The sequence below is a fragment of the Zootoca vivipara genome, chromosome 3 (genome assembly GCF_963506605.1).
Source record: "Zootoca vivipara chromosome 3, rZooViv1.1, whole genome shotgun sequence".
NCBI classification, from domain to species: Eukaryota; Metazoa; Chordata; class Lepidosauria; order Squamata; family Lacertidae; genus Zootoca; species Zootoca vivipara.
This window is the reverse complement of record NC_083278.1, coordinates 53,170,076-53,193,326: the sequence shown is the minus strand read 5'-3', so window position 1 is coordinate 53,193,326 and position 23,251 is coordinate 53,170,076. Positions and strand designations below refer to the sequence as shown.

The window sequence follows — 23,251 nt, the reverse complement described above, 5'->3', positions numbered from 1 at the left end:
GTGGTATAGTGATTAGTTCAGGTTAGGACTGTAGAGACCCAGATTTAAATCCCCATTCACTTATGAAGTTCACTAGGTAATTTTGGGCTACTGATAGTCTCTCAGCATAAACTACCTCACAGGGTTGTTGTAAGGTGGAAAGACAACAGTTCGAAACGCCTTCGAAGAATGGTGGGTGAAATTAAATAAATTAACAAGTCAGATATTTTGTATAACATTGCTGCTGACACAGAACATTGAAATTCTGTTTAGATTTTATGAACTAGCTTTCATTTTTACTATTTCAGGACAAAGTTTTGAAATTCTATGCCAAGACATTTTCTTCCTCTCCACTAAATATGACAAGGGAACTGTATACAAGTTTGGGTAAGTTCATTAAGTCAAATGGAGAAATGTTATTTGCTTTCTGTAGCCAGCAGCCATTTTTAAAATTTGCCTCTTAAATTATTTGGCAATTATTTATCTCTTTACAGCAAAGTATTTAGAGATGTACTTCCTTTCTGAAGATAGTTATGTTCCTACCATATCAACAGGTATTGATATAAGCAACCCAGATATAATCCGTTTACTTAAAAAGGTACAAATCAGTTTTCCCATATTTCTTTTGCAAATTTTGTCATTTTCCCCATCCGGTCTTTAAAAAAGCAAACAGGTTGTTTTTCTTTTATTCATAGATACGTCTGCTAAATGAGTACCAGAGGGAAGTCCCATCTTTTTGGATTCGTCATCCAGAAAAGTATGTCACAATTATCCAATTCTTTCCTTAGTTTTCATTTGCCTGTTGCAATTTCTTTGTGCTAAATTACTAAAATCAGTGATTCATTAAACATGAAATTACTACTGCTACTCATCCATTGCTTGCTGTCATAAGTCAATCTGTGTATTGAGTAAGTGTTATGAGGACAAAGTTCATTGACTTAAAGCTCCCCAAACCAACTACCGGTATTCTCCTTGTGCTGTTTAATTTATGCTAGTTACTGGTTTCCTGATATGGATGCTACAGGTGACACTTCTGTTTCCTGTTTGGTGATTTAGGATCACAATCACTTTTCCCTTTCATCTGGTCTTCACAATATTTAAGCATGAAGAATGGAGTTCTGCATACTCTAAATTATTATTGCAGTTTACAGTAACTCCAAAATGTATTCCCAGTACCCCAGTAAACATACAATGTTGCTCATTGTAACTTTCTTAATTTCCTTTTGAAGGTGACTTTCTTTTGGTGTATAGAAAAAAATATGCATCTGATTTCTTTCCCATTTCAAATTCCTTTTTTGAATAACAGAGAGTCTAAATACAAATGGCATCAGTACAGTCATACCTTGGGTTACAGCCGCTTCGGGTTGTGTTTATTTGGGTTGCGCTCCTCGCCGAACCCAGAAGTACCGGAACGGGTTACTTCTGGGTTTCGGTGCGCGCATGCGCAAAAACACTAAATCACGCTGTGCGCATGCGCAGAAGTGCCGAATTGCGACCCACGCAAACGCAGGTTGCAAACACTGCAGGTTGAGAACGTGCCTGTGGCGATCACACAGGGACCCCCAGACATTTCACGGTTGATTGATCCCTGTGCCACAATGGTAACTTGCTGCCACCAATCAGGTGCTTGCTGGTAATCACAGTCCAGTCAGGATTTTTAAAGTGAACCAAAACTTCAGTTTATTTCTTAGAAGTATAACAAGCGTATGGTTTCAAAGATGGTGTTCAGTCAATATTAACTTAGTTCCTATACCGGCCTATACCTTCCACCCTCAAGTTCACAATTCAACCAACCTCCTCCCAGTTCCTAACCAGATATGCCTAGGTTCTTATCTGTTCCTTTCAGATGCTGACTGTCACTGACTCAGATTTGCTTTCTCACACAGCTTAAACCAACCCACAGAGTCCCCTCAGCTCAGCAACCACAACTCTCTCTTCTCATCTCTTATCTTATCTCCTCTCTCATCTAACTCATCTCATCTCATCTCCAAATCTCAACTCCCCCCAGGGCTTGTTTTATACTCTCATTAACTCCGTCCTCTGGGTTCTCATTGGCTTCACATTTAACCCTTTCACACACATACTGGGGATGACATCACTCTCTTCATAGGCAAACGCCACGTTCGCAACCCGAGCGTCCACTGTACGGACATTGGGATTTTATTTAACAGCTCGTTATTTATAACGTATTTAGGTACATGGAAGAAATAATGGAGAGTACCCTGTCACTTTTGTCAGCAAAGCGTGACTCAAGCCACCCTGTTTCTTTGGATCCCGTGTACTTCTTGGCTCTAGTCGATCTCAAGGCTGTTTGGTTTAAAAAATGGATGGTAAGCAAATGTATGTATTTTGCTGATTGCAGCTTCTTCTGTGTCCTTCAAGGTTATTGCTTTGTTGATAATGCCTTGAGCTAATAATCCTCTTAGTCCCTTTCTTCAAGAGGTTGATATTGAATGTGTCAGTGTAATGCAATAGATGAGATAAGTTGCAACTTCTGAGGTTGCAGGTTTCTCCTACCTCTGGCTTATTGGGAATGGTATGGGCTCACCAGGATAGAATGCAACCCACAGTAACATGGCAGGAGGAGGACTACCTTTATTTTAAAAAACCCAAAAAACTCACACTGCAGGAATACTATAGCACTCTGCTAGCACTAAATCCTACCATAAGCAAATTAATTGCATGATCCTTACATTGAAAGTGCATCCTGGAGGCATGATGTCTGGACTCTGCTTAAGAAATAGATGACTTAATCTATTACACATGTGAAACGTCCCCTTGCTTTAGAAGGCTGTAGAGCAGGGGTCAGCAAACTTTTTCAGCAGGGGGCCGGTCCGCTGTCCCTCAGACCTTGGGGGGGGGGAGAATATATTTTGAAAAGAAAAAAAAGGAACAAATTCCTACAAATAACCCAAATAACAATTCCACAAATAATCCAGAGATGCATTTTAAATAAAAGCACACATTCTACTCATGTAAAAACACCAGGCAGGCTCCACAAATAACCCAGAGATGCATTTTAAATAAAAGGACACATTCTACTCATGTAAAAACATGCTGATTCCCGGACTGTCCACAGGCCAGATTTAGTAGGTGATTGGGCTGGCCCCAGCCCCCGGGTCTTAGTTTGCCTACCCATGCTGTAGAGCGCGGATGGTGAACTGGGGGCTCTCCGTATGTTGGACTGAAACTTCCACTACCCCTGATCATTGGTCATGCTGGCTGGGGCTAATGAGAACTGGAATCCAGCAACATCCACCCCTGCTGTAGAGTATGGGTAGAATTGTCCTTGGTGTCAACAGGCAGTAGTCAAAATGAAATTAAAATAGTGCCATAGGTTTATAGACAATTTGAACTATGTTTTGCAGTAAATACCGTACGAAGCTCTTATTTGCTTCTCTACACACCTGTCTCCAACCCGATATATGTTAACAGGACTAACTTCAGAACTTATTGTACAATTTTGATCTTGTAATCAGTTGGAAAATAATTGAATCATTTTGATTTTTTACTCAGTGCTTTAAGTGTAATGTATGTCTGGTCCATGGGGTCACGAAGAGTCGGACACGACTAAATGATTAAACAATAACAAAATGTCTGTTTTGTCATTTTAGCATGCATATTACAGCAGGACAGTGGTGCTAAGGCTACTTGAAAAAAAATACAAATCTTTGGTAAGTCTGTTTTTCCATCAGTCAATATCCTTTCTCATCAATACAAGGAACAGAGTACCTATCAATTACAACTGAACCAAGACATATCTTAAGATGTTGCATACTCCCTAATTGATTTTTATTAATCAATATGGCCATTTAGGAAGTTAAGTTTAACATTCTAAATATGATGTTCTGCAGAGACTTTATAATTTATATTACTGCCTGTATATACTTCTACAAACTCAAAATTAATGTGAAAAGGGTCAAATGCAAATTTGCTAATGATGTGAGTGAAGTGAATCTTCATTAATGGTTCTAAAGGGAATTGTTCAATAGGCATTTCCTGTGAATTTTGATAATACCTTGTCGTTTTATTCGTCAGATTATTGCATCTGTTGAGCAGTGTGTTTCCTATCTGGAAACTTGTGAATCAGTGGTTGATACAACAGGCAGGTTTAATTCTTTCTCCACATTGCATAATGGTAAGTAATTTTTCCATATGCTGAATAATATATATTTACAGTGGTACCTCTGGTTGCGGACAGGATCCGTTCCGGTGGTCCGGCCGGATCCTGAGGTTTTCACAACTGGAGGACAGCATCTGCGCATGTGTGCGTGGCAAAATCTAGTAAAATGCTTCTGGGTTTGCCGCTTTTGCAACCCAAAGTTTATGTTACTTAGGGTAATGTAAGCCGAGGTGCTACTGTATTTGAAAAGTCTTCTTTTTTGCCTGCATTTTAATAAAATATGTAGCGGTGTTCCAGTAGTGTATGACAAATGTTCAGAATATGTTCTATCTCACCTAGAAATGGCAACTCCAATTTTTATTGGTGGTTGCATTTTTTGTGATCTTGGTAGTTTCCTTTATAAATGTATTATTGTCCATTATAGCAGTGATTGCTTGGACTCTAGTATACAAGAACAAAGCAAGAGACAGCACAGGTTTATTGACATGAACTGTCTTGTCTTTCAAGGTAATAAACAGAAGAATTTTTACACTGGAAACGAATTACAGTATATATATTTTGTTCATTCCCTGAGCCTCTTAGGAAGATTATTGATATATAAACAAGGCAGAAGACTGTTTCCTATTCAGCTGAAAAACAGAAAAGGTAAGTGCGCGTTAAAGAACATAGAAGCATAGAAACATGACAGTGTGTTCTCTTAGTGCCATTTTTCTAATGCTTTTTCAGCTTTGGTTCTGTTGTTTGTGGGAGAGGGCTTACAGGTATCCAAAAGAGATTGTACAACAGGGTGTAAATTATGTGGTGTAAATTACGTAAGCAGGACAGTTATTGGAGTGCCTGGTGCGTTATCACATGCTGTTCTATATAGAAGGACCACACATAAATTCCTGTCTGACTATTTTTATCTGGATTTTTTAAAGACCTATATATTACCCCCCTCCCAAAGTGCTGTCATGTGCAAGAGTTTGTTGTTTTCTGTAACAGTGGCGAAGCTGAGATGTTTATCAAAACTAACATAGTGACTCGATTTGGACATACAGTGGTACCTCGACATCCGAATGCCTTGACTTCCGAAGGTTTCGACTTATGAAGTCGGCAAACCCAGAAGTCTTTTCGCCGTGCGCGCGTTCTGCGCCTGCGCAGAAGCGGCACGCGTGGTCCGCACATGCACAGAAGTGCAAAATGGACGCTTCGACATCCGAAGGTTTCGACTTACAAAGAGTGCCGTGGAACGTATCACCTTCGTAAGTCGAGGTACCCCTGTAATGCTAAACCATAGCTTAAAGAAGCATGTGTTTTCTGTTTTCAACTAACTGGTGTTTATTGTTATGTCCAAACCTTGGGAGTGAAGTGAAGTTACCAGATCTGCTAGTGTGCCAGTTCACAAATTTGCATGGACACATCTATTGAGTGCGTGTACCTGTGAAAAAATAGGGAAATTAAAATACTGCTTTTGAGTTCTTTGCTGAAGACAATGATATTCTATCAAGACAAAATTGCATTGCATTGGAGTACCTTGCTTACTTTAGGGAAGTTATCATGGCTCAGAGAACTGATATCAATGGAACTGCAACTCTGGTTAGTTTAAACTATAGTTAGTTACAATAAGACAACATCGAATAACGGTTTATGATTCTTCAAACATGGCATAGTTTAAATTAATCAGTTTCCCTAGGTGGGATGCAACAGAACTCTAGGTCGTTTAACCCGTAATTGTCTATTTTCCACCTCCTGCTGTTGTACTGGAAGAGGAGGGTGGGGATAAGTGCCTGGGGCTCACTTCTACTTATTCATGCAGCGCTGACGTATGGTTTTTCCAAGGCAGGTTGGTTTATGGCTATGAAGAAGTACACATTATCGTCTTACACAATTATCTAAATATTCTTCCATCTGTCCTCCTTGGCCTGTGGCTGTTACAAAAAAAGTTAGATTGCATTATTTTCCAGGAGGGCAAACATGAACCCAAAAGTGTATTTGACATTGCTGGAATAGCTCTACCAGTAATAAATTAAATTAAATGGTTTCTGTCTGTGAATCAGTTGGAAATGGAAGAAAAGCTACAGCAATTTAACTTAAATTTGTATTCAGGTATTCGTTTGTTCCTAATTAAATTATAAGTAACATGAAGTTATTTTTCCCATTCTCATTTTTGTAGATTTGATGTCCTTGACAGACCTTGTCATAATGTTTACTCGTCTTATCTATTGCGCCCCAAATTGCACAAAGATGCTTACAGTTCATTCAGGTAACATTGCCCTTTTTATTTGCTCTGTTATTCTTTAATTTTCTTTGTGAATAAAGGTTTGTTCACTTCCATATTTCTTAATCATTTCTGTGTCTGTAGACACCATGGCATCATATTTAAAGTGAAAATTGAACGACTATTCACATCTGATGGGTATTTGAAGTGGTGGGCTTGGCAAGAGGGAAGAAATATCACTTGTTTCTTTTCCTTTATCTGGTTGTGTTGCTCGCTCTGTTGTTCTTTACTATTTTGAAACAAGTCTCTTTTTATTTGTCAGGCAATTATTCTCCAGCAGGCCTTATTACTGATGTGCTCGGAATTCTTTCTGAGAGAAAAGAATGTGCAACTGAATGTCTATATACTAATACAGTGATAGAAGCACTTCTTCAGCCAATACATTATTTACTGAATGGAACAGAGGTTGGTTGTATTTCCTCCAAATAAACATGAATAAAACTTAATGTAGAAAAATGTAATGACTGTGGTCCATTTAATTGTCAGGCGCAACATGGTCTTGCATATAACTTGTGGTATGCAGTAGTGAGTGAATGGAGATGTGCATTGCAAAATAGTGAGAATTGCATTGGGGACATTGTGTCTGTATCTGTTTCAATACAGCTGTGCACACCACAGTGAAATAAAACATATTGTTGACTGGGCTAAGCTGTAATGAATTACAAGAGCCAAAGTTAAAAATGGAGCTTGGGATTTGTGGGGAAAGGAGACAGGGAAGATTATGAAGAAAGCTGCATTTCATGCAAGTCAAGGGCAGCTAACCTATAACCCTCCAGTTGTTGGATTCCAACTTCCACCATGAGCACTGGCAAGGGATGTTGAGAATTATAGTATATTGACATCTGGAGAGTCATAGCTTTCCATCCTTGTTTCAGTAAGAGAAGGAATGTGGAATTGGCATGCTAGTCTATTTTGGAAGTTAGCCCCATCTGTTTCTATTTTATATTTGAAATAAATGTTAATTCATTTTGAAAGGACTTTGGATTCTTCTGTTCTTGTTTGTCAGTTAACATTTAGATTAATTCTCGCAGCTACTTTTATCTAAATACAAATCAGCAGTATCATTTACAACTGTATTGTTAAAAGAAATATCAGAGCTCCATTGACGTAAACTGGATTATAATGTAAGAATTCTTCAGTCTTGTTACATTAATTTGCCTTTAGTTACATAAGGTTTGTAGATAAAAGTCTCTCTAAAACATTAATCTTCAGAGTTTTTTAAATGTATGTGCAGGTGCATCTAAATTCTCCTGAAACAACTCTAATACATATAGCTGATATTTTGGCAAGGATTGCTGCTGCAGATGATGGTCTTTCACTCCTTCTCTATGGAGGAGAAAAGCCCTCTGCCATGGAGGGTAGTAGGTAAGAGAATGTGTTTGAAAAGAACAAAAACAGTGTTATGAAATAAGTTCTTGTCTCTCATATCTAATTAGTTGTATATAAGTTTTGAGAGAAGCTTCCATGATTTGAATTATAAAATGAACAGCTTGCTGTTTTGTTGTTTATGCAAATGTACATAAGGAGATAGCTCCCACATCTGTAGAAAACAGTCTGCATGCAATACCTGAATGGTCTGTATACTGTAATTCCATGTTACTTCTCTTTAGTCATGCTTTTGTTTCTTGGCTTAAAGTGTTACTGCATTTGGTTGTAATGATAAACTATGATTTATTGTTATATCAACAAACCTCAGGCTTGTGTACTCTCACCTACCTTCTTCTCTCCTCCATAAGAGGAGATCAGAAGGTTTCATTTCTGTTTTAAACTAGCCACAATTAAACATTGTGTCTGAACCCAGACAAACTTGGAATTAACTAATGTTTAGTGTTTACTGAAGCCAATGGCAAACCTTGGATTAATGAGGTTGGCTTGTTGCAGTAGTAGCTAAGTCTTAACTACAGTTTATGATTTGGATGTATCATAAACTGGTTAATCAACAATTGAAGTGGAATGTTTCCATCTCCAGAGCATTCTGGAGAAGGTGGCATGTAAGGGGAAATAGTGAAAGGAACATACAGTATTCCCTATTAAATTGAAAATGTGTTTCTGCTATCCTGGGAAATGCGGAGATATGAAAATGGTGTGCCTCTCAGAATATACCACCATTTGCACAGCAGTATAAATGCCTTCATACATCTTCCCTGAGCCAGGTTGCTCTGTCTTAGAAATGAACACAAACATTTCTAAATAGTTGAGATCATACCTATTTAGCATCTGGTATCATTGATTATGTCTTGTGGGTTGATATAAATCATATGTAAAACTAATTTAGTTCTTAAAGAAAAGAATGCAAAAAAGAAAAACACGCAAATGCAATATTACTTTCTTAACAAAGAGCAGCTATGGCAAATATCTGCATTATGACCACAATCCAAATGAATTGGGTGGGACTTCCCAGGTGGTGGTGCAGGGAGTTATATAGCATCTTCCAACAATATGGTTGCAACATGGATTGGGTCTTGCTGTTGCTTATTTGTTAAGAAACAGTCATGCCAAGTCCTAAGCAATGCTGCTCAAAAACATGGTGGATGTGTAGCTTAACTAAGAATAAAGCAATTTTATAGGTGATCTCTATGGAAGGGGGAGAGAAGCCCTCCTACTTTGTTTTACTCATGTTTGTTCCCGTCTTCCATGGGAAGATGATAGGCAGTAAGTCTTTCTTTAGGCCAAGTCTCAGCATATTGTATAAGCAGAAGAAGAACTAACATTTCAATTACTAACTGAAAAGCCTTATTTCATCATAATTCTGCTGAGTCAATAAAACATTGTTTGTTTGTTTTTTGAAATGTTTCATTCTTTGTAGCCTTAGGGGTGCACATACTATCGTTCAGTTTACAAAGAAGCTTCTTGATGAAGACATTTCTGTTCTGTCTGGGTCTGAGATGCTGCCAGTGCTCAAAGGTGCTTTCATCTTTGTATGCCACCAGATGTATAGTACTTGTGAAGGCTTGGAGGTGTTGCTACCTTACCATTTACATGGATCTATTTCTGAGGCTTGGAAAAAGGTAGTCCTATCCTTGTTTATACAAAGTATATGTATAGAAGTTGTGCAAAGGATGTTTATGTTTGCTTGTGTGTGCATGTGTTCCCAAAGGGTACTTTTTAGGCTGAAATAGTATTGTAGTATAGATTTTATCATGGAAGTGGCACCTTAACATGGGAGTAGCAATTCTCTTGGATCCCAACAGTGTACACACGTAGTTAAAAAATAGGCAAGTCTGGTGCATTGCAGTGTTGCTGCAATTGGATAAAGCCCACTTGCAAGCAGGTAGCTGGCAGGTTTCTTTAACAGGCATATCTGGCGGTGGCGCTATAATGGTCTGGGGAACTAGGCAACCACCATCACCCCTGCACACAAGTGGGTTTATCAGACAGCAGAAACAGCATTGTCATTACCACACCTATTGCAGTACCCCCACCAACAATGGTCAAGGAATGTTGACTGATAACTGGAGTAATGTCACTGCTGGGATCCGAAATGGTGGTAGGCACTCGGAGAAAGGCGCTCCCCCAGGCCCCCCGACAATCTACAGATATGTCTGCCCTTAATAATAATAATAATAATAATAATAATAATAATAATAATAATAATTTTATTTATTTATACCCCGCCCATCTGGCTGCCACGCTGGGCAGCTTCCAACAAAATATTAAAATACAATAGTCCGTCAAACATTAAAAGCTTCCCTAAACAGGGCTGTCTTCAGATGTCTTCTAAAAATCTTGTAGTTGTTTTTCTGGTGGGAAGGTGTTCCACAGGGCGGGTGCCACTACCGAGAAGGCCCTCTGCCTGGTTCCCTGTAACTTGGCTTCTTGCAGCGAGGGAACTGCCAGAAGGCCCTCAGCTCTGGACCTTAAGATATCTCTGATGCTTAATCAAATATCCTTATTGTACTGTGTTGTTAGTGATCAGAATTTATATTTGCTACTGTTGCTAACAGTAAATTTATGTAATTTGTTTTTCATTTCTGTCAGACTAGTTTGCTTTCGGAGAGAATTCCTACTCCTGTTGCGGGGGCAGATTGTGTATCATCAGCAAGTCAAGAATCCCAGAGCTTGTAAGTACTAGTTTGGGTTACCTGCTCAGAGATACATGAGAAAAGTCCTCAAAGCTGCAACATGGGGGTTAGGTAGCATTTCAAAATGGGAAAACTTTCTGATAAAGTTGTATTGCTGTTACCAGGCAGGGGCAACAGCAAAGTTCTGCATTGCAAAATAAAATACAGTTTAGTGGCTCGCACAATCTCTCAGTTCTCTCTCTTGCTTCCCTTCCCCTTTTCTTGCTCTGTCTTCCTCATTCCTGTTGTTTCTCCCTTTTATCCTGCTGTTTCCCCATTTTCTGCTATGATTTCCTTCCCTCCCTTCTCATTTGCTTTTCAGCTGTCCAGTATGTTGTCACTTCTGCCTTCATCAGCCCTCCTTATTTTCAATCTTACTCTTCCTGTCAGCTACATCTGCTTCCTCTTTTTCATATGCCCCATCCCCATTTTGTTTACTAATAAAAAAATTCCTTCAGTAGCACCTTAAAGACCAACTAAATTTTTATTTTGGTATGAGCTTTCGTGTGCATGCACGAAAATAAAAACTTAGTTGGTCTTTAAGGTGCTACTGAAGGAATTTTTTTATTTTGTTTCTACCAACACGGCTACCTACCTGTAACTTGTTTACTAATGTTATTGTTGCTTTTCTTGCTTCTTCGTTTTCGATTCTTAACACATTCAGAAAGGAATCTTCACAGTGGCTTTTTGACATCTGTCATGCAAGCCGCACATGGGAAAGGACCTGGGTGAGGCAGGCATATGGTACATGAGATGCAGTTTCAGTGATTGGGGTGCAACTATGTCCACTTTTAGGCCCTCCCCCCATTTTTCTACTTCTGCATAGCATGTAGTTCTCCTGAATATGAACATCTTTCCTCTTCTTTGGGTGTATGTAGCTATCAGTTTTCACCAGTGAATGTTACTATTCTAGAGATTATTATTATTCATACTTTTTATTTTCAGTCACCTGTTCCTTAAGTCTATATTCCTAGAAATGGGAATCTGGCATTCTTTTTTTTATAATGATGACATGTAACATGCAAATTGAAACAGGCTATAAATTCTGTTTAGCTTTTATAAGCTGTCATTTTTCCATGCAAGATGTATTGGGCAAGGCAATGAAGACATCACAGTTTATGGGTATATTAATTACAATTGGTTTAAATCATTCTCAACAGGCATTTTTTCTTTTTTGTAATGTCAGCATCCACTGACTATTTATAAAATGAAGTGAGTCATTTTACTGTCAAGACTATAAGACAGCAATCACTTTATTAAAAAAAAATGTTGCTTACAATGATAATTCCATAGAAGAAAAATCTAGCAGCATATAAATGCATTTTTAAGAAGTAAGCACTATAAAATCATGTTTAATAGCTTTTGAAGCGATATTTTTAAAGTTTTGATTAAAACATAATTGATATATCAGCTTTCATGTGACAGTTTAATACCTAACATGTATTTTAAGTCCTACTAAGGAACATATGATTGCTATTATGTCTTCATATGTAAAACCACAGAATTCAAAGAGGGTGCACATTCTTTTTCCCATGACTGTACTAATATACAGTCATACCTCGGTTTGCAACTGCAATCCGTTCCGCGGAGCCAGTCGCTCCCCAAATCGGTCGCTCCCTGATGCACGCTTCTGTGCGTGCGTGAAGCGCTGATGGAGCGCTTCTGTGCACCCGAGCGCCGCGGAACCCAGATGTAAACACTTCCAGGTCCGCAGTGGTCGGAAACTGAAGCGGTCGCAAACGGAGGCAGTCGCAAAACGAGGTATGACTGTACAAGAAATTTGTAGTACATTAGTAGCCTCAAAATGTGTGTGTCACTTAATACAGGTAGCTTTTGGATACATATATCAATATTAGAGATATATAGTTCAGATTTCATTTTCAGTAAGAGTTTTTTTCCCAGTGAAGAATTCAGTTTTAGATATGGGTGTTCTTAGGCGAGTCTCTGTATGTTCTCTTCTCATTGGATGATTCTGTTGCTCTAGTGTTTTCTTCTTTCCAGTCCTTTCAGAGTGGTGAACAAAGTTTAGGTTAATAGTAGATCCCTTGCTGGTGCAATGCTTGTTTGCTGCAAACTATGGTATGCCTATTAAAAGCCAGCCTTGTGAACAGGCATTCCAATGCCGCAACCCACTCCAACACAGATCTCACCTGTTTCTCTCTCCCTATCACCCTTAATAACACTTTTCTGTTACATCTGGACAAATGCTAATCATGGGTAGTGTTAGCCAGACTTACCAGAATATCACATAGATTTGCTAAAAACTGTATTAAGAAGGAACCTGGATAGCATTAACTAGGGTTAGTGTTGGAGCAGGTGTAATATTAGGACTGCCTTCTCCCACAGATTTTTTGTACGCCAAGATCATCTTCAGGTGCCCTTCTCAATGTACCCCCACAATTTCAGGTTAGGCATATGACTTCTATGATTTTACTGTTCCGTTGTTTTGTTGCCTTGTATGTGTTTAATTTTTGTGTTTAATTGTTTTACATGATTTGTAATACTGAATGGCGAGGCATGCATTTTATGTAACTGGCCACATTCAGATAATCGAACCACAGCTTAACAAGTGAAGATATTCACAAGCTTCATGTAGCTACATGTTGCTCCTTTGCAGAAGTAAACGAACAAGCTGAGAAGCTGTAGTTAAACAGAGGTTCATGTTACCTCAGAATCAGGAAGTTTGGTTAATGGCTTCTAAAGAAGCCAGGTTCTGAAAAGCAAGTGTAAGTAAGCTTTAGGTTTTGGCTCGTTTGAAATCCATTAATTATTGAAAGTAATGGGAAAGTAATGGAGGTTATGGTTAACTATTGCTTCCTGGCTTGCTTCTCTGTTCACATGAAGGGGGAGCAAAGGGCTTGCCTGCAGGTTACTCAAGATTCGATCATCTGAGTGCAGCAATAAATGATATTAAAATATAATTAAGGCAAACAAAGGAAAGCAAGGGGGTGGGAAGGGAGTTAGAATTCTTCAGGCAGCCAAATTTGCAGACCTGAGTTTGTAGCAGGTTCACATTACTTTGGCCCTGGGCCTTAGAATACAGTTATATGCATGCTTAGGAGCAAATTCTGTTGAACTCTTAGTAGGTAACCATGCATATATATGATCTGGAAAGCCACTTAAGAACTAGGGATTGGGTACCATGAGCACAGCTAGCACCATCCTATGGTCAGTAACAATAGGTGCAACTTGTGGATCCCTGCCTACTGTGGGAAGAGTTTGCTTGAATGTGCAATTCACTGAGTTGGCATTATCACCATTATGCTTTGCTACCTTACCAACTATTCTATTTCTCTCTTTCTCAGGTAGCAGAAACTTAAACAAATAGTCAGAAGAGTAATAGAGTTAAACTCTTGCTTTGCTCTCTGCCTCTTTTGTATATGGTGAAAGGGTATCATTGTTGGAGGGAAATGTGTCAGAAGAGTTAACAGACAAACCTATTAGATCCAAGAGAAGGACTTTAGACCTTCAGGGGGAGACAGCTGTAGCGTAGGTAGAACAAGCACAGATATACAGCTGCTTTCCTAAATGAATTAATTGCACCCAGATGGTGAATTGAGTAGTGTAAGCAATATTGAATGGAAACATTTTTTTTCTAACAGAAATTATATACTGGTAGACCAGTCTATGTCTTTGCTATAACAAATGAACCTTTTATGCAAAACATTACTAAAAGAATCCATTTATTCATCAGGGGAGAGGTTACTTGGTTGTTGTTTGTTTGTGGGTCCTTTAATTTAGTTTTTATCTATTTGCTTTTTTCCAGTATTGTACTGGAAGAGACGTTGTTGGATGATTTACTAAATTTTGCAGCTACACCTAAAGGGCTTTTGCTGCTGCAGAATACGGGAACAGTAAACGAGTGTGTGACTTTCATGTTCAACAGGTTTACAAAAAACCTCCAAGTACGTATAATCATACACACACACACACATACATACACATGCACATACACATACATATCCATATCCATGAAACAATATTTTCATCACTTGGTTTGCCTGAGCAGTCTTTATTGCCTATGTCATAATCTTTCTCTGTTAAAGTGGTATAATAGCATCAGAATGTTAACTAGGTAATGCTAATTAATGATACATTTGATTATGGAATTAATCGTTTGTTCCAAAACAAACAAGGGCTATGTATATAAAAAGGACCTTTATTATTATCTTGTATAAGCCATGCTCCTCCTGTATAGCTAAGGTGTTTGAGCCCTTCAAATTTATGGTTTGTTGTAATTTTTTTTGCTAGGTCTGTGGGTTTGAAAAGTTTGGCTATGGAGCAATTGTATCGCAAGTAGCTGCAACAGCTGCAGGTGCTGTAGCTCTACAGAGTTCAGGTAACTTTTTGTATAGACTATCATGAATAAATCTTGGTAATTAAGGCTGCAATCCTAATCCCAATTCCTGGAGAGCAAGCACCATTGAATTCAGTAGGACTTAACTCCTATTGACATGCTTAGAATTGTGCCTATAGCTTTGACTTTTGTCAGCAAGCATCAGAGCAAATAATTTATTTTATTCTATCATCCTGTCTTTGTGCTTCTGTATGGGTCAGTTCAGACAGAATGCCAAACCATGGTTTTGCATGATATATTTGAGACTCTGTTTCTTCTCCATCCTCCACTTTGCAGATGCCTCTCTCCTTTGCTAGTCTGGATAAAAGGCAAGCCATGGTTTTCCACAAGCCATGACTTGCAACAAACAAGGAACGTAGGGAGAAACTTTTCACAAGGGAAGGGGGGAGAGGAGCATGCAAGCCCAAAGATGCTGCCATGCTTGGTCATGTAATGTCAGATCATGACGTGGGATTCAACTAAATTGTTGTGTGTGTGGGATTCGGGCTTCAATGGGGCTTCCTAAACCTGCCCTGGAGGATTGGGGAAACCCTCAGAACAGGTTTAGAGGGCTTGGGTTGGAGAGGTGGGAAAGTCACATTGCACGAACGGGCCTTGTTTCCCATTTGCACACCCCAGTGCTACATGGAAGTCCACCCACTGAAGCACTGAGTGTGCCAGAGCAAAGTCCATGTGGAACCAAACACAGAGCCCCCACCTGAAATGTGGAGGTGGCTGCACGAGCTGTTCCTATCATGGTATGAAACTACAGATTAAGAGACCTTGTTAGAAATTGTTCATGTTATGAAAGAGGATGGTTTCATTAGTGAAGAGCTATGGTAGCATTATCAACTTAACCCTTATGGAAAGTGTTCTCAATGTGATTCCTGTCCAGTAATGTTTGCTAGGACCTCTGCTATGAAATATGACAGAGTCCTTGTGAATAAAATACTCTCTTCCTAGGATTTATAAAAGCACTTGTTACCGAATTGTGGGGTGTTCTAGAGTGTGGAAGAGATGATGTCCGAGTAACTCATCCCAGATCAACACCAGTTGATCCCATTGATCGGAGCTGTCAGAAGGTGGTTTGAATTTTCTTTTGCACATTAATATGTGAATATAGTTTTTATCTGAAGCAGAACGTTTTCCTTGGGATATTCCTTAAGTTGTTTGTAGCTTGCTGCTTGGAAATTATGCATTATGCTCAAGGTAGAGTATTGGGGAAACAATAAAAGAATAGCATGGGATTGCTGTACCGTGCTCTGATCTGCTTTTTATTGAGAATGTGTTCTTGATAAACTTGCTAATAAGGATAGAGACTGACGCCAAGAAAAAGAAGTGCTAAATTTGTTTAGTGTTAATATTTTTGAAGTTTAGCAGCTTAAAGAAGAGGAGCAAAATCAGTTTGAGAAGAGTTACGTATAATCGCATCAGGATTCAGTGAATATGTTTCAATCAATCAGTTTTATTATCTCGGCCACAGGCCATAATACAGAACATAATTACTAACAACTACAAATAAAGACAATTATCCAGAATAAAACAGTACCCATATAAAAGTCACAATCCACACTTCTTGCAAATAATCATCACTTCAGCGTAATTCTTTGGTAGAATTTAAACAAGCGTATCTTGAGAAGTAAAAACTAAGTGACTGTTCCTACTTCGTAATGTAGTTGCTATTCCTTTGGGAAGCACCCTAGACTTCCTGCATTTTATTGTACAATCTTTTTTTCTATCTCTGTGTGATGCAGCAATATCACTCTTCAGTGATCTTAACGGTTGAGCATAGCCATGTATATTTTAAATATACATTATTCAGGCTGAGAGAGAAACTGCTATACATAGAGCTCATCCTATTTGCTCTCAGCAGCCTAGTTTATGAATGGCCATGCCTGTCCTAAAGCAGGGGATTATCCAGCCTGCTGCAATGGTCTAATTGGAAAATTAGGGCTGTGCTATGCATAACTCTTGTCAGTACAACGCCATGGTGCAAAGATACTGTACTGGAAGGTAATGTCCCCGTAGTAAGACTTGCATTACGTTGGTCTGGGGCCTCCAGGTTTAAAGTGCAAATGTAGTCTGGGCTTCACTGAAGGAGATTCTAGCTAAAGGCAGCAGCATTTGGATTTGTGGCAGCCCTCAATGCTATTTGCTTCCTCGAACCTAGATTCAACCTTGCGTGATCTGCCATTTTCCCACCCCTGCTCCTATAAAGGCTAAGGCAGCTGGTATTTCATTAACGTCTGTGATTTGCTGTGGGTGTTCATTCCAGCTGTTTGCATTAGATTTCCTTTTGCACCTTCTTTTCCGTAGTAGGCGCCCTGCAAATGTCTTTAATTACCTTTAAATAGCCCTGCTCTGCCTGGGATGCAAACTTACCTTTGCATTCTGTGCAACTCTAAAGCTTGAAAACACCCACACTGATAGGAGTTGGTCCAATAAAAGGTCACTCTTTATATATCATATTTGTGAAAACCAAAGTAATACTAACGGCTTTTGTAACAGGCTTTAGATTTATTTATTGTATTTTGACAATTTATATAACTCAATGACAGTAGCCTCTAAGCAGTGTACAGAAGACTTGATAGAATAAGACTAAAAATGTGTTAAAACTATACAATCAGAATTCATTTAGAACTCCTGGTGGAATGAAATGCCAGTAATCATTTTGTTTACTTTGTCATCCTGCTTTAGTCTTTTCTAGCTCTGATAAACTTGTTATCCTACCCTGCTGTTTACGAACTGATAGGTGATCAAGTGATACCTAATAAACCAGAATATTCTCTCCGTGAAGTTCCTACAGATATTATTGTAAGTAGATTTGCTTTCAATCCTTTTTGAAAAGCTCTGTTGAATGGTTATACTGCTCTTATTGAAACAAGCCCTTTTTTGCAAATGGATTTAATGTTTTCTTATTGCTTTAACTTTATAATTTTGTATCTCCTTTTGACAATCATATGACGAGTGATTTACAAATCTGTTCAATAAAACCAAGAAGCTTCATATGGGTTTGATGTTCTATTGCTGCTTAGGTTCTGAGTACATTTTCAGCATTTCTTTCTTGCATGCAGCATGAGGGCAGTATATGCACAGTGTCCTCAGTGTGAATCTATTTTTCCTACAGTCATAGTAAAATGTAATACTTAAATAATAATCTGCAGATGCTGCTTTCTCTTGTCTAAAGACAAATCTCTTCTTTCAAGTGTAAGCAATGGATTTGATTATAATAAAATTATTCTTTATATCATATAAAATCTGTATATGTATAAAAATATTTTGCATATCTGAAGAAATATAGATATATTTAATTATAACCAATGTCAAACTAGAACAAGAGCCACAATTTGGGCACCTGCCTAGCAGCACCTCTTAGGGTTCTTGAGAAAGGTTTCAATAAGATTCCTTCAAAAATCCATGATACACAAAACACACTTTGTTCATCCTGTTCAGGTTGGGTTTGCATTGGTTTGACCTTTCCTCATGCTCCCTCAGACATGGCCACATTTCATTGGATGCCCGGATTGGACACCCACCCTCCTGCTCTGAGTAGAGGAGAGGGGCAAAGGGCTTTCCTCTGCGAGTGAGCGTGATGGTGACAGGTTCACCTGCCTTTTCTTTATTGATAGGGAAGGGTTGAATACGTTTTGTATTCCTGCTCTTTTAGACATAGCAGCCATTTTTGTGTTATGCCATGCCCTCGTGGCAGCCCTTTTGCGACCGGCATTCAAGCATTTCCTCAAAATTGCATATGCACTGAACTGGAATGTGATTTTCCTTCTCTTGGTCTTTTACCTGTGGCCCACTTGGGAGTTCAGGGTGGAGACATTACTGTGTTTGGTGTTACTGTGCTTTATGCCATCCCTGAAGGTAATTTAACCATAAAGGTATCTGTGACTTTTCTTTTTTGAGGGTGGTTCCTGAATCTTGGGGATGGCTCTTCCCACTTCCAGTAATGCATATGTGGGCTGTGTGGTCAACCAGATGTTTGCTTGTATTGCCATCCCTGTAGATCTTGGTGTAAATTGTTCTTTTTGGATTTCTTCATTCTGTTGCTCTTCCTTTTGACCGGAACACTTATCTTGGTGTAATGTTGATCAAGTTGCATTGGGTTGTTTCATAACAGTTTTATCCCTCTATCCTTCTGTAGTAGGACTTAGATCAATTCTATGTAACTATAGAACTGATCTAAGTGTTTTAAGTAACATAACAAATATCTAAACAGTGTAAAATAAAAAACAAAAGCAAATCTTATACAAAACAAGAATCCATTAAAATACAATAATAATACAGCAGCAAAATACAGCAACAAAATGCAACATAATTGCAATATTATCTCTAAAACACACACACATGTCAATATTGCAAAAAAAGTATCCTTATAATGAATAATACAAATCAGGAATTCAAGAACCATACTTGGATACTGCTCATTCAGCCATCACACTTCCTTTGCACACATTATGCCACTTCATCCACTCAATTCTTACTTCAGCTGAACATTATAAACATTTAACAACCAAAAATCATGTACAGTACAAAAGTGAAAAGCCAGCCACCTGCCCTGCTCTCCAAAGATGGTAAGGGAGGGAGTAGATACAGCTGTGTGTGCTTTGTAACCCTGCTCTGTGCCCAGAACTTAGCCTGTTACTCTCTGGTGCAGTGAAGGGCATTACTCTATCATCAGTGCTGAAATAAAATTCTACTGCTAGTCTGACCATGCAGTATGCTATCTTGTCTTTTGTCTCGGGTAGCACAATGTCTGTGGTCTCCCCTGCTACCACTATGCAAGTGCACTATGCCTCTCGTTTAAGGAAGGGTTGTTGCTCAGTTGCATCTGCTTTCCATACCGAAGGCCCCATGTTCAATTCCTGGTATCTCCATGTGGGGCTGGGAAGGACTCCTGCTTGAAACCGGGAGAGCTGCTGCCAGTCAGTGCAGACAGTACTGAGCTATATGAGCCAATGATCTAACTTGAAACTATACTCTTTGTGTCAAATTCCCTTTGGCTATTCACATTTATTCTGTAGTTTTGAGAGAGAAACCTTACTCTTGGCTGCTACAGCTGGGCAAAAGTGTTTTTGCTCAGTGTAGACGGAGTTGGTTAGCTGTTTGAGGTGTCAAAGTACTTTGGATGTAAGATCAAATTAAAAGATGTTGCCAAATCTCTATTCCTGGCTGATTACTTACACTCTCACATTAAGTAAACTTCCAATTAGGAACAGTTTCCTTTATAGGAATGTTATTCTATACTTATTCACTGTGTTTTCCCCAGATTTACACATAGATTTAAAAGTAAATGCACTGGGTATTAAACACATGTAGAATATCTGATAATGACTATTTTTATTATTCTGTTTTCACTTGAGTCAGAAAAACTGACTGGAATGAAATGGGGAAAATACTTACTTTTTAAACACAAGAACAGTTTGCTGAATTGCTTCTAGCCAGTTTAAGTGCTATTTGTGAGAAAATGTAATAACCAAATCATATACTTGTCCATATACTTTAAAAATGTGGCTTAATGAAAATGGTTGAGTAATAATGTTGTCTACTCAAAGTGCTGGTCACATATTAATAAAATTGGTGTTTATATTTCAGGATATCATTGACAGGCTTATAATTGTGAACACAGAAGCTAAAATTCATTCATTGTTCAATTATGAGCAGTCTCATATCTTTGGCCTAAGGTAAGATACTAAATTTTCTGTTTCACCTAAAGTAAAATAATCAGCTAGTTTCTTCTGTTCTGCAATGCTGACTTGGTAAAATGCTTATGAATCTGGTCAAATACTGTATGAGGATGAGGGTAGAGGTACAGTATTTGTGAGTGAAATATACAGGCTGAGTGCTGTATGGCAGTGAAGGCTAATATACATTCAGGGAAATTAGACTATGCACAAGTATTTCCCCTAGACAACTTGTATTGTACCCAAGTTCATATGATGCTTAGAGAAAACCCTCTCGATGAAAATCTTTGTCCCCCCCCCCTATATTGTTTATCATAGGTTGCTTTGGGGGTTGGAACTCAGCTGCTTGGGATGCAGTCCACAATTTTTGCCGGGCTGACACAATTGAAAGAACTTAGGCACTTAAACCATTACTCCTTGCTGTCTCTTGTTGGCTGAGGAAAGAAATAGGATGCTGAAATTTTAATCAAGAGTTGCAGTGGTTTTGACTGGTGTTTTGTAGCTTATTGGCTGTATACAGTCTTGGATCTTTGAATGTCAGGGATTTCCTGTGCCTGGTTTGATGAGCACAACATTTTTCATTATTGTTACAGGTAGGTAGCCGTGTTGGTCTGCTGTAGTAAAAAATAAAATAAAATAAAAATCCTTCCAGTAGCACCTTAGAGACCAGCTAAGTTTGTTATTGGTATGAGCTTTCGTGTGCATGGTATCTGAAGAAGTGTGCATGCACACGAAAGCTCATACCAATAACAAACTTAGTTGGTCTCTAAGGTGCTACTGGAAGGAATTTATTTTATTTTTTGTTTATTTATTTATTTTTTAAAAAGCATTTATATACTATTTAACGTTACAAAAATCTCTAAACTGTGTATAGTGTAACAAACAAAGATTAGATTATTAAACAAAAAAAGCACAACCTAAATCAGTAAAACAGCAATATAAAAAGTATAACAGAAAAAAAACACTTGAAGATTCATAACATGTAAAACAGGGTCCAGTCTTATGGGTTAGTGGAAGAGAAGTTTTCACATCTGAAGCAACTGATGATTGCTTGCTTCGTGTATGGCAAAGGGAAGAGCATGTAGGACCCTGAAAAGAGGACACATCCAGGAATTCCCAGACATATGGCAACCCTATTAACCCTTCCGTTGCAGCTCCCAGCACACACCCTGAAAATGGGCTTCAAAGGGTTGGGGGCCCCTCCAGAGCAATGTGAAAAGCAGCAAGGAGAAGAGAGAATAGGCAAAAATGGGTTCCTCTTCCTTTTCAGTTAGTGGGGGTTTCCAGTGGACCAAAGGCCCCTTTGGGAGCTCACAGACACCAGCAGGGTAATAAATGACAACAACAATAGCAATGACTATAATAATAATAATATACTGGAGCAGGCAGATAAACTGGTCCCGAGTTGTTCAGGGCTTTATATATGTTAACAAGTTAATCAACAGAAGGATGCTTCAGGAGTTACTACGGTATCTTTTGCTAGCACAGAATGAATAAGTTTCTTCCTGCTCAGTTCACTCGCTTTTACCACTTTCTGTAGGTCAATTTCTTTCACTTCTGTGTGAAGTGAAAGTGTGATTCCTAGCTGCTGTAATTTTAGACTTGTTCCATGTGTTGTGCTATTCTGGTCCTCCGTCTGTCCCCAATATCTCTCTATTTCTTCTGCCTCAGATTGGAAGGTGTTGTTAGTATGTGGCAGACCCTGTTCCCTGTTCCTGACAAATTTCCTTCGCTGAAGTATGTCAGCTTCAGTAGAGCTTGTTGACAGTTGTGAGTTTACATCTAACGCAACAACATGTGTCAGAGGGAGGAGGGCTCATTGGAGGGTCAGATCCACATATTAGAGCTATTTCCCACCATATCTCAACCCATGTCTAAAACAATGCTAACACTTGTTAAGAAATTTTATGCAAAATAATTATAGAAAAGAGACTACCAAATCCAGTGTCAGTTCTAATATCGCTCTACATTATAGCAATGAAATTTACTATGCTGAAGCAGTGAAACAATACTATATGCTGAAGCATTTATCATAGATTATTGTAATTTGTGTTCTAAAATTTATACCTCGTCTGTCAACATCATAGCTTACAAAAAGGGTTTAAAACAATATAAAGCATAATGAAATTGCAGCAAAACCACCATAAAAACTGAGACAGTAGGCCACTGCAATGATGGTCAGCTGTTGTTGAACTTCTGGTCCCATCATTCCTGACTATTGGCTATGTTGACTAGGGTTGCTGGGATTTGGAGTCCAGCAGCTTCTGGAGGGCCAAAGGTTCCCTGTCCCTAGTCTAGCTGCTCTAACATATTTATCACAATAAAACTGTCTCAAATAGGAAGTGAGTGTTGCTATATCTTCTTAGAGAGTATTTACAGTCCTGTGGTTTGTTTTTCCTTTTTTGCAGTAGGATTTTTTAATAGGTTTCATATTAATACAAGTGAAAGAATCGTATTCTTGATGGTCTTAATCTCAGTGATCCACAACCAAGTCATCAGAATGGATATTGCAAAACATTGATATCCCTCAAGTCTGGTGAAAGGCAGGCACCCTTTTGAGTTTTCTTAAACAATTCTCAAAAACAATTTTCCCAGGGAAAAGCCTTCACTGCTTGCTTCCCTTTCTCCTAAACTTATCATTGTCTGTTGGGGAGGCCTGTAAGCTAGGGAATCTGAGAAACGAAGTTCCCAATGGATCTTGGCTCAAAAGGCAGCTGTTTCCCAAGCTGCAGTTAATTAACACTCAGGAGAATGTGTAGCTTTCCCCTAAAGAAACTAGCTCATCGTGTTCTCAAGAAAATA

The 23,251-nt window shown here is 38.6% G+C and overlaps 1 protein-coding gene across 5 annotated transcripts in view; it reads left to right on the top strand.

Moving 5' to 3' along the window:
- Positions 1 to 23,251, top strand: part of TBC1D32 (TBC1 domain family member 32) — a 64,835-nt gene that overhangs the window by 11,762 nt on the left and 29,822 nt on the right. For 4 of the 5 annotated variants that reach the window (XR_004692209.2, XM_060272656.1, XM_035109189.2 and 1 more), the window contains 18 exons: positions 288 to 366; positions 474 to 577; positions 675 to 736; positions 2,174 to 2,309; positions 3,594 to 3,653; positions 4,018 to 4,117; positions 4,610 to 4,747; positions 6,258 to 6,347; positions 6,625 to 6,767; positions 7,597 to 7,727; positions 9,169 to 9,370; positions 10,341 to 10,423; positions 12,770 to 12,829; positions 14,190 to 14,328; positions 14,675 to 14,762; positions 15,723 to 15,841; positions 17,457 to 17,573; positions 20,361 to 20,449. Coding sequence is in view for 4 of the 5 variants with exons in the window: in XM_060272656.1 (XP_060128639.1) it covers positions 288 to 366; positions 474 to 577; positions 675 to 736; positions 2,174 to 2,309; positions 3,594 to 3,653; positions 4,018 to 4,117; positions 4,610 to 4,747; positions 6,258 to 6,347; positions 6,625 to 6,767; positions 7,597 to 7,727; positions 9,169 to 9,370; positions 10,341 to 10,423; positions 12,770 to 12,829; positions 14,190 to 14,328; positions 14,675 to 14,762; positions 15,723 to 15,841; positions 17,457 to 17,573; positions 20,361 to 20,449 (1,940 nt within the window). In the remaining variant the exon portion in view is untranslated. The remainder of the gene's footprint in view (positions 1 to 287; positions 367 to 473; positions 578 to 674; positions 737 to 2,173; positions 2,310 to 3,593; positions 3,654 to 4,017; positions 4,118 to 4,609; positions 4,748 to 6,257; positions 6,348 to 6,624; positions 6,768 to 7,596; positions 7,728 to 9,168; positions 9,371 to 10,340; positions 10,424 to 12,769; positions 12,830 to 14,189; positions 14,329 to 14,674; positions 14,763 to 15,722; positions 15,842 to 17,456; positions 17,574 to 20,360; positions 20,450 to 23,251) is intronic. The other variant, XM_035109190.2, reaches the window with a different exon arrangement.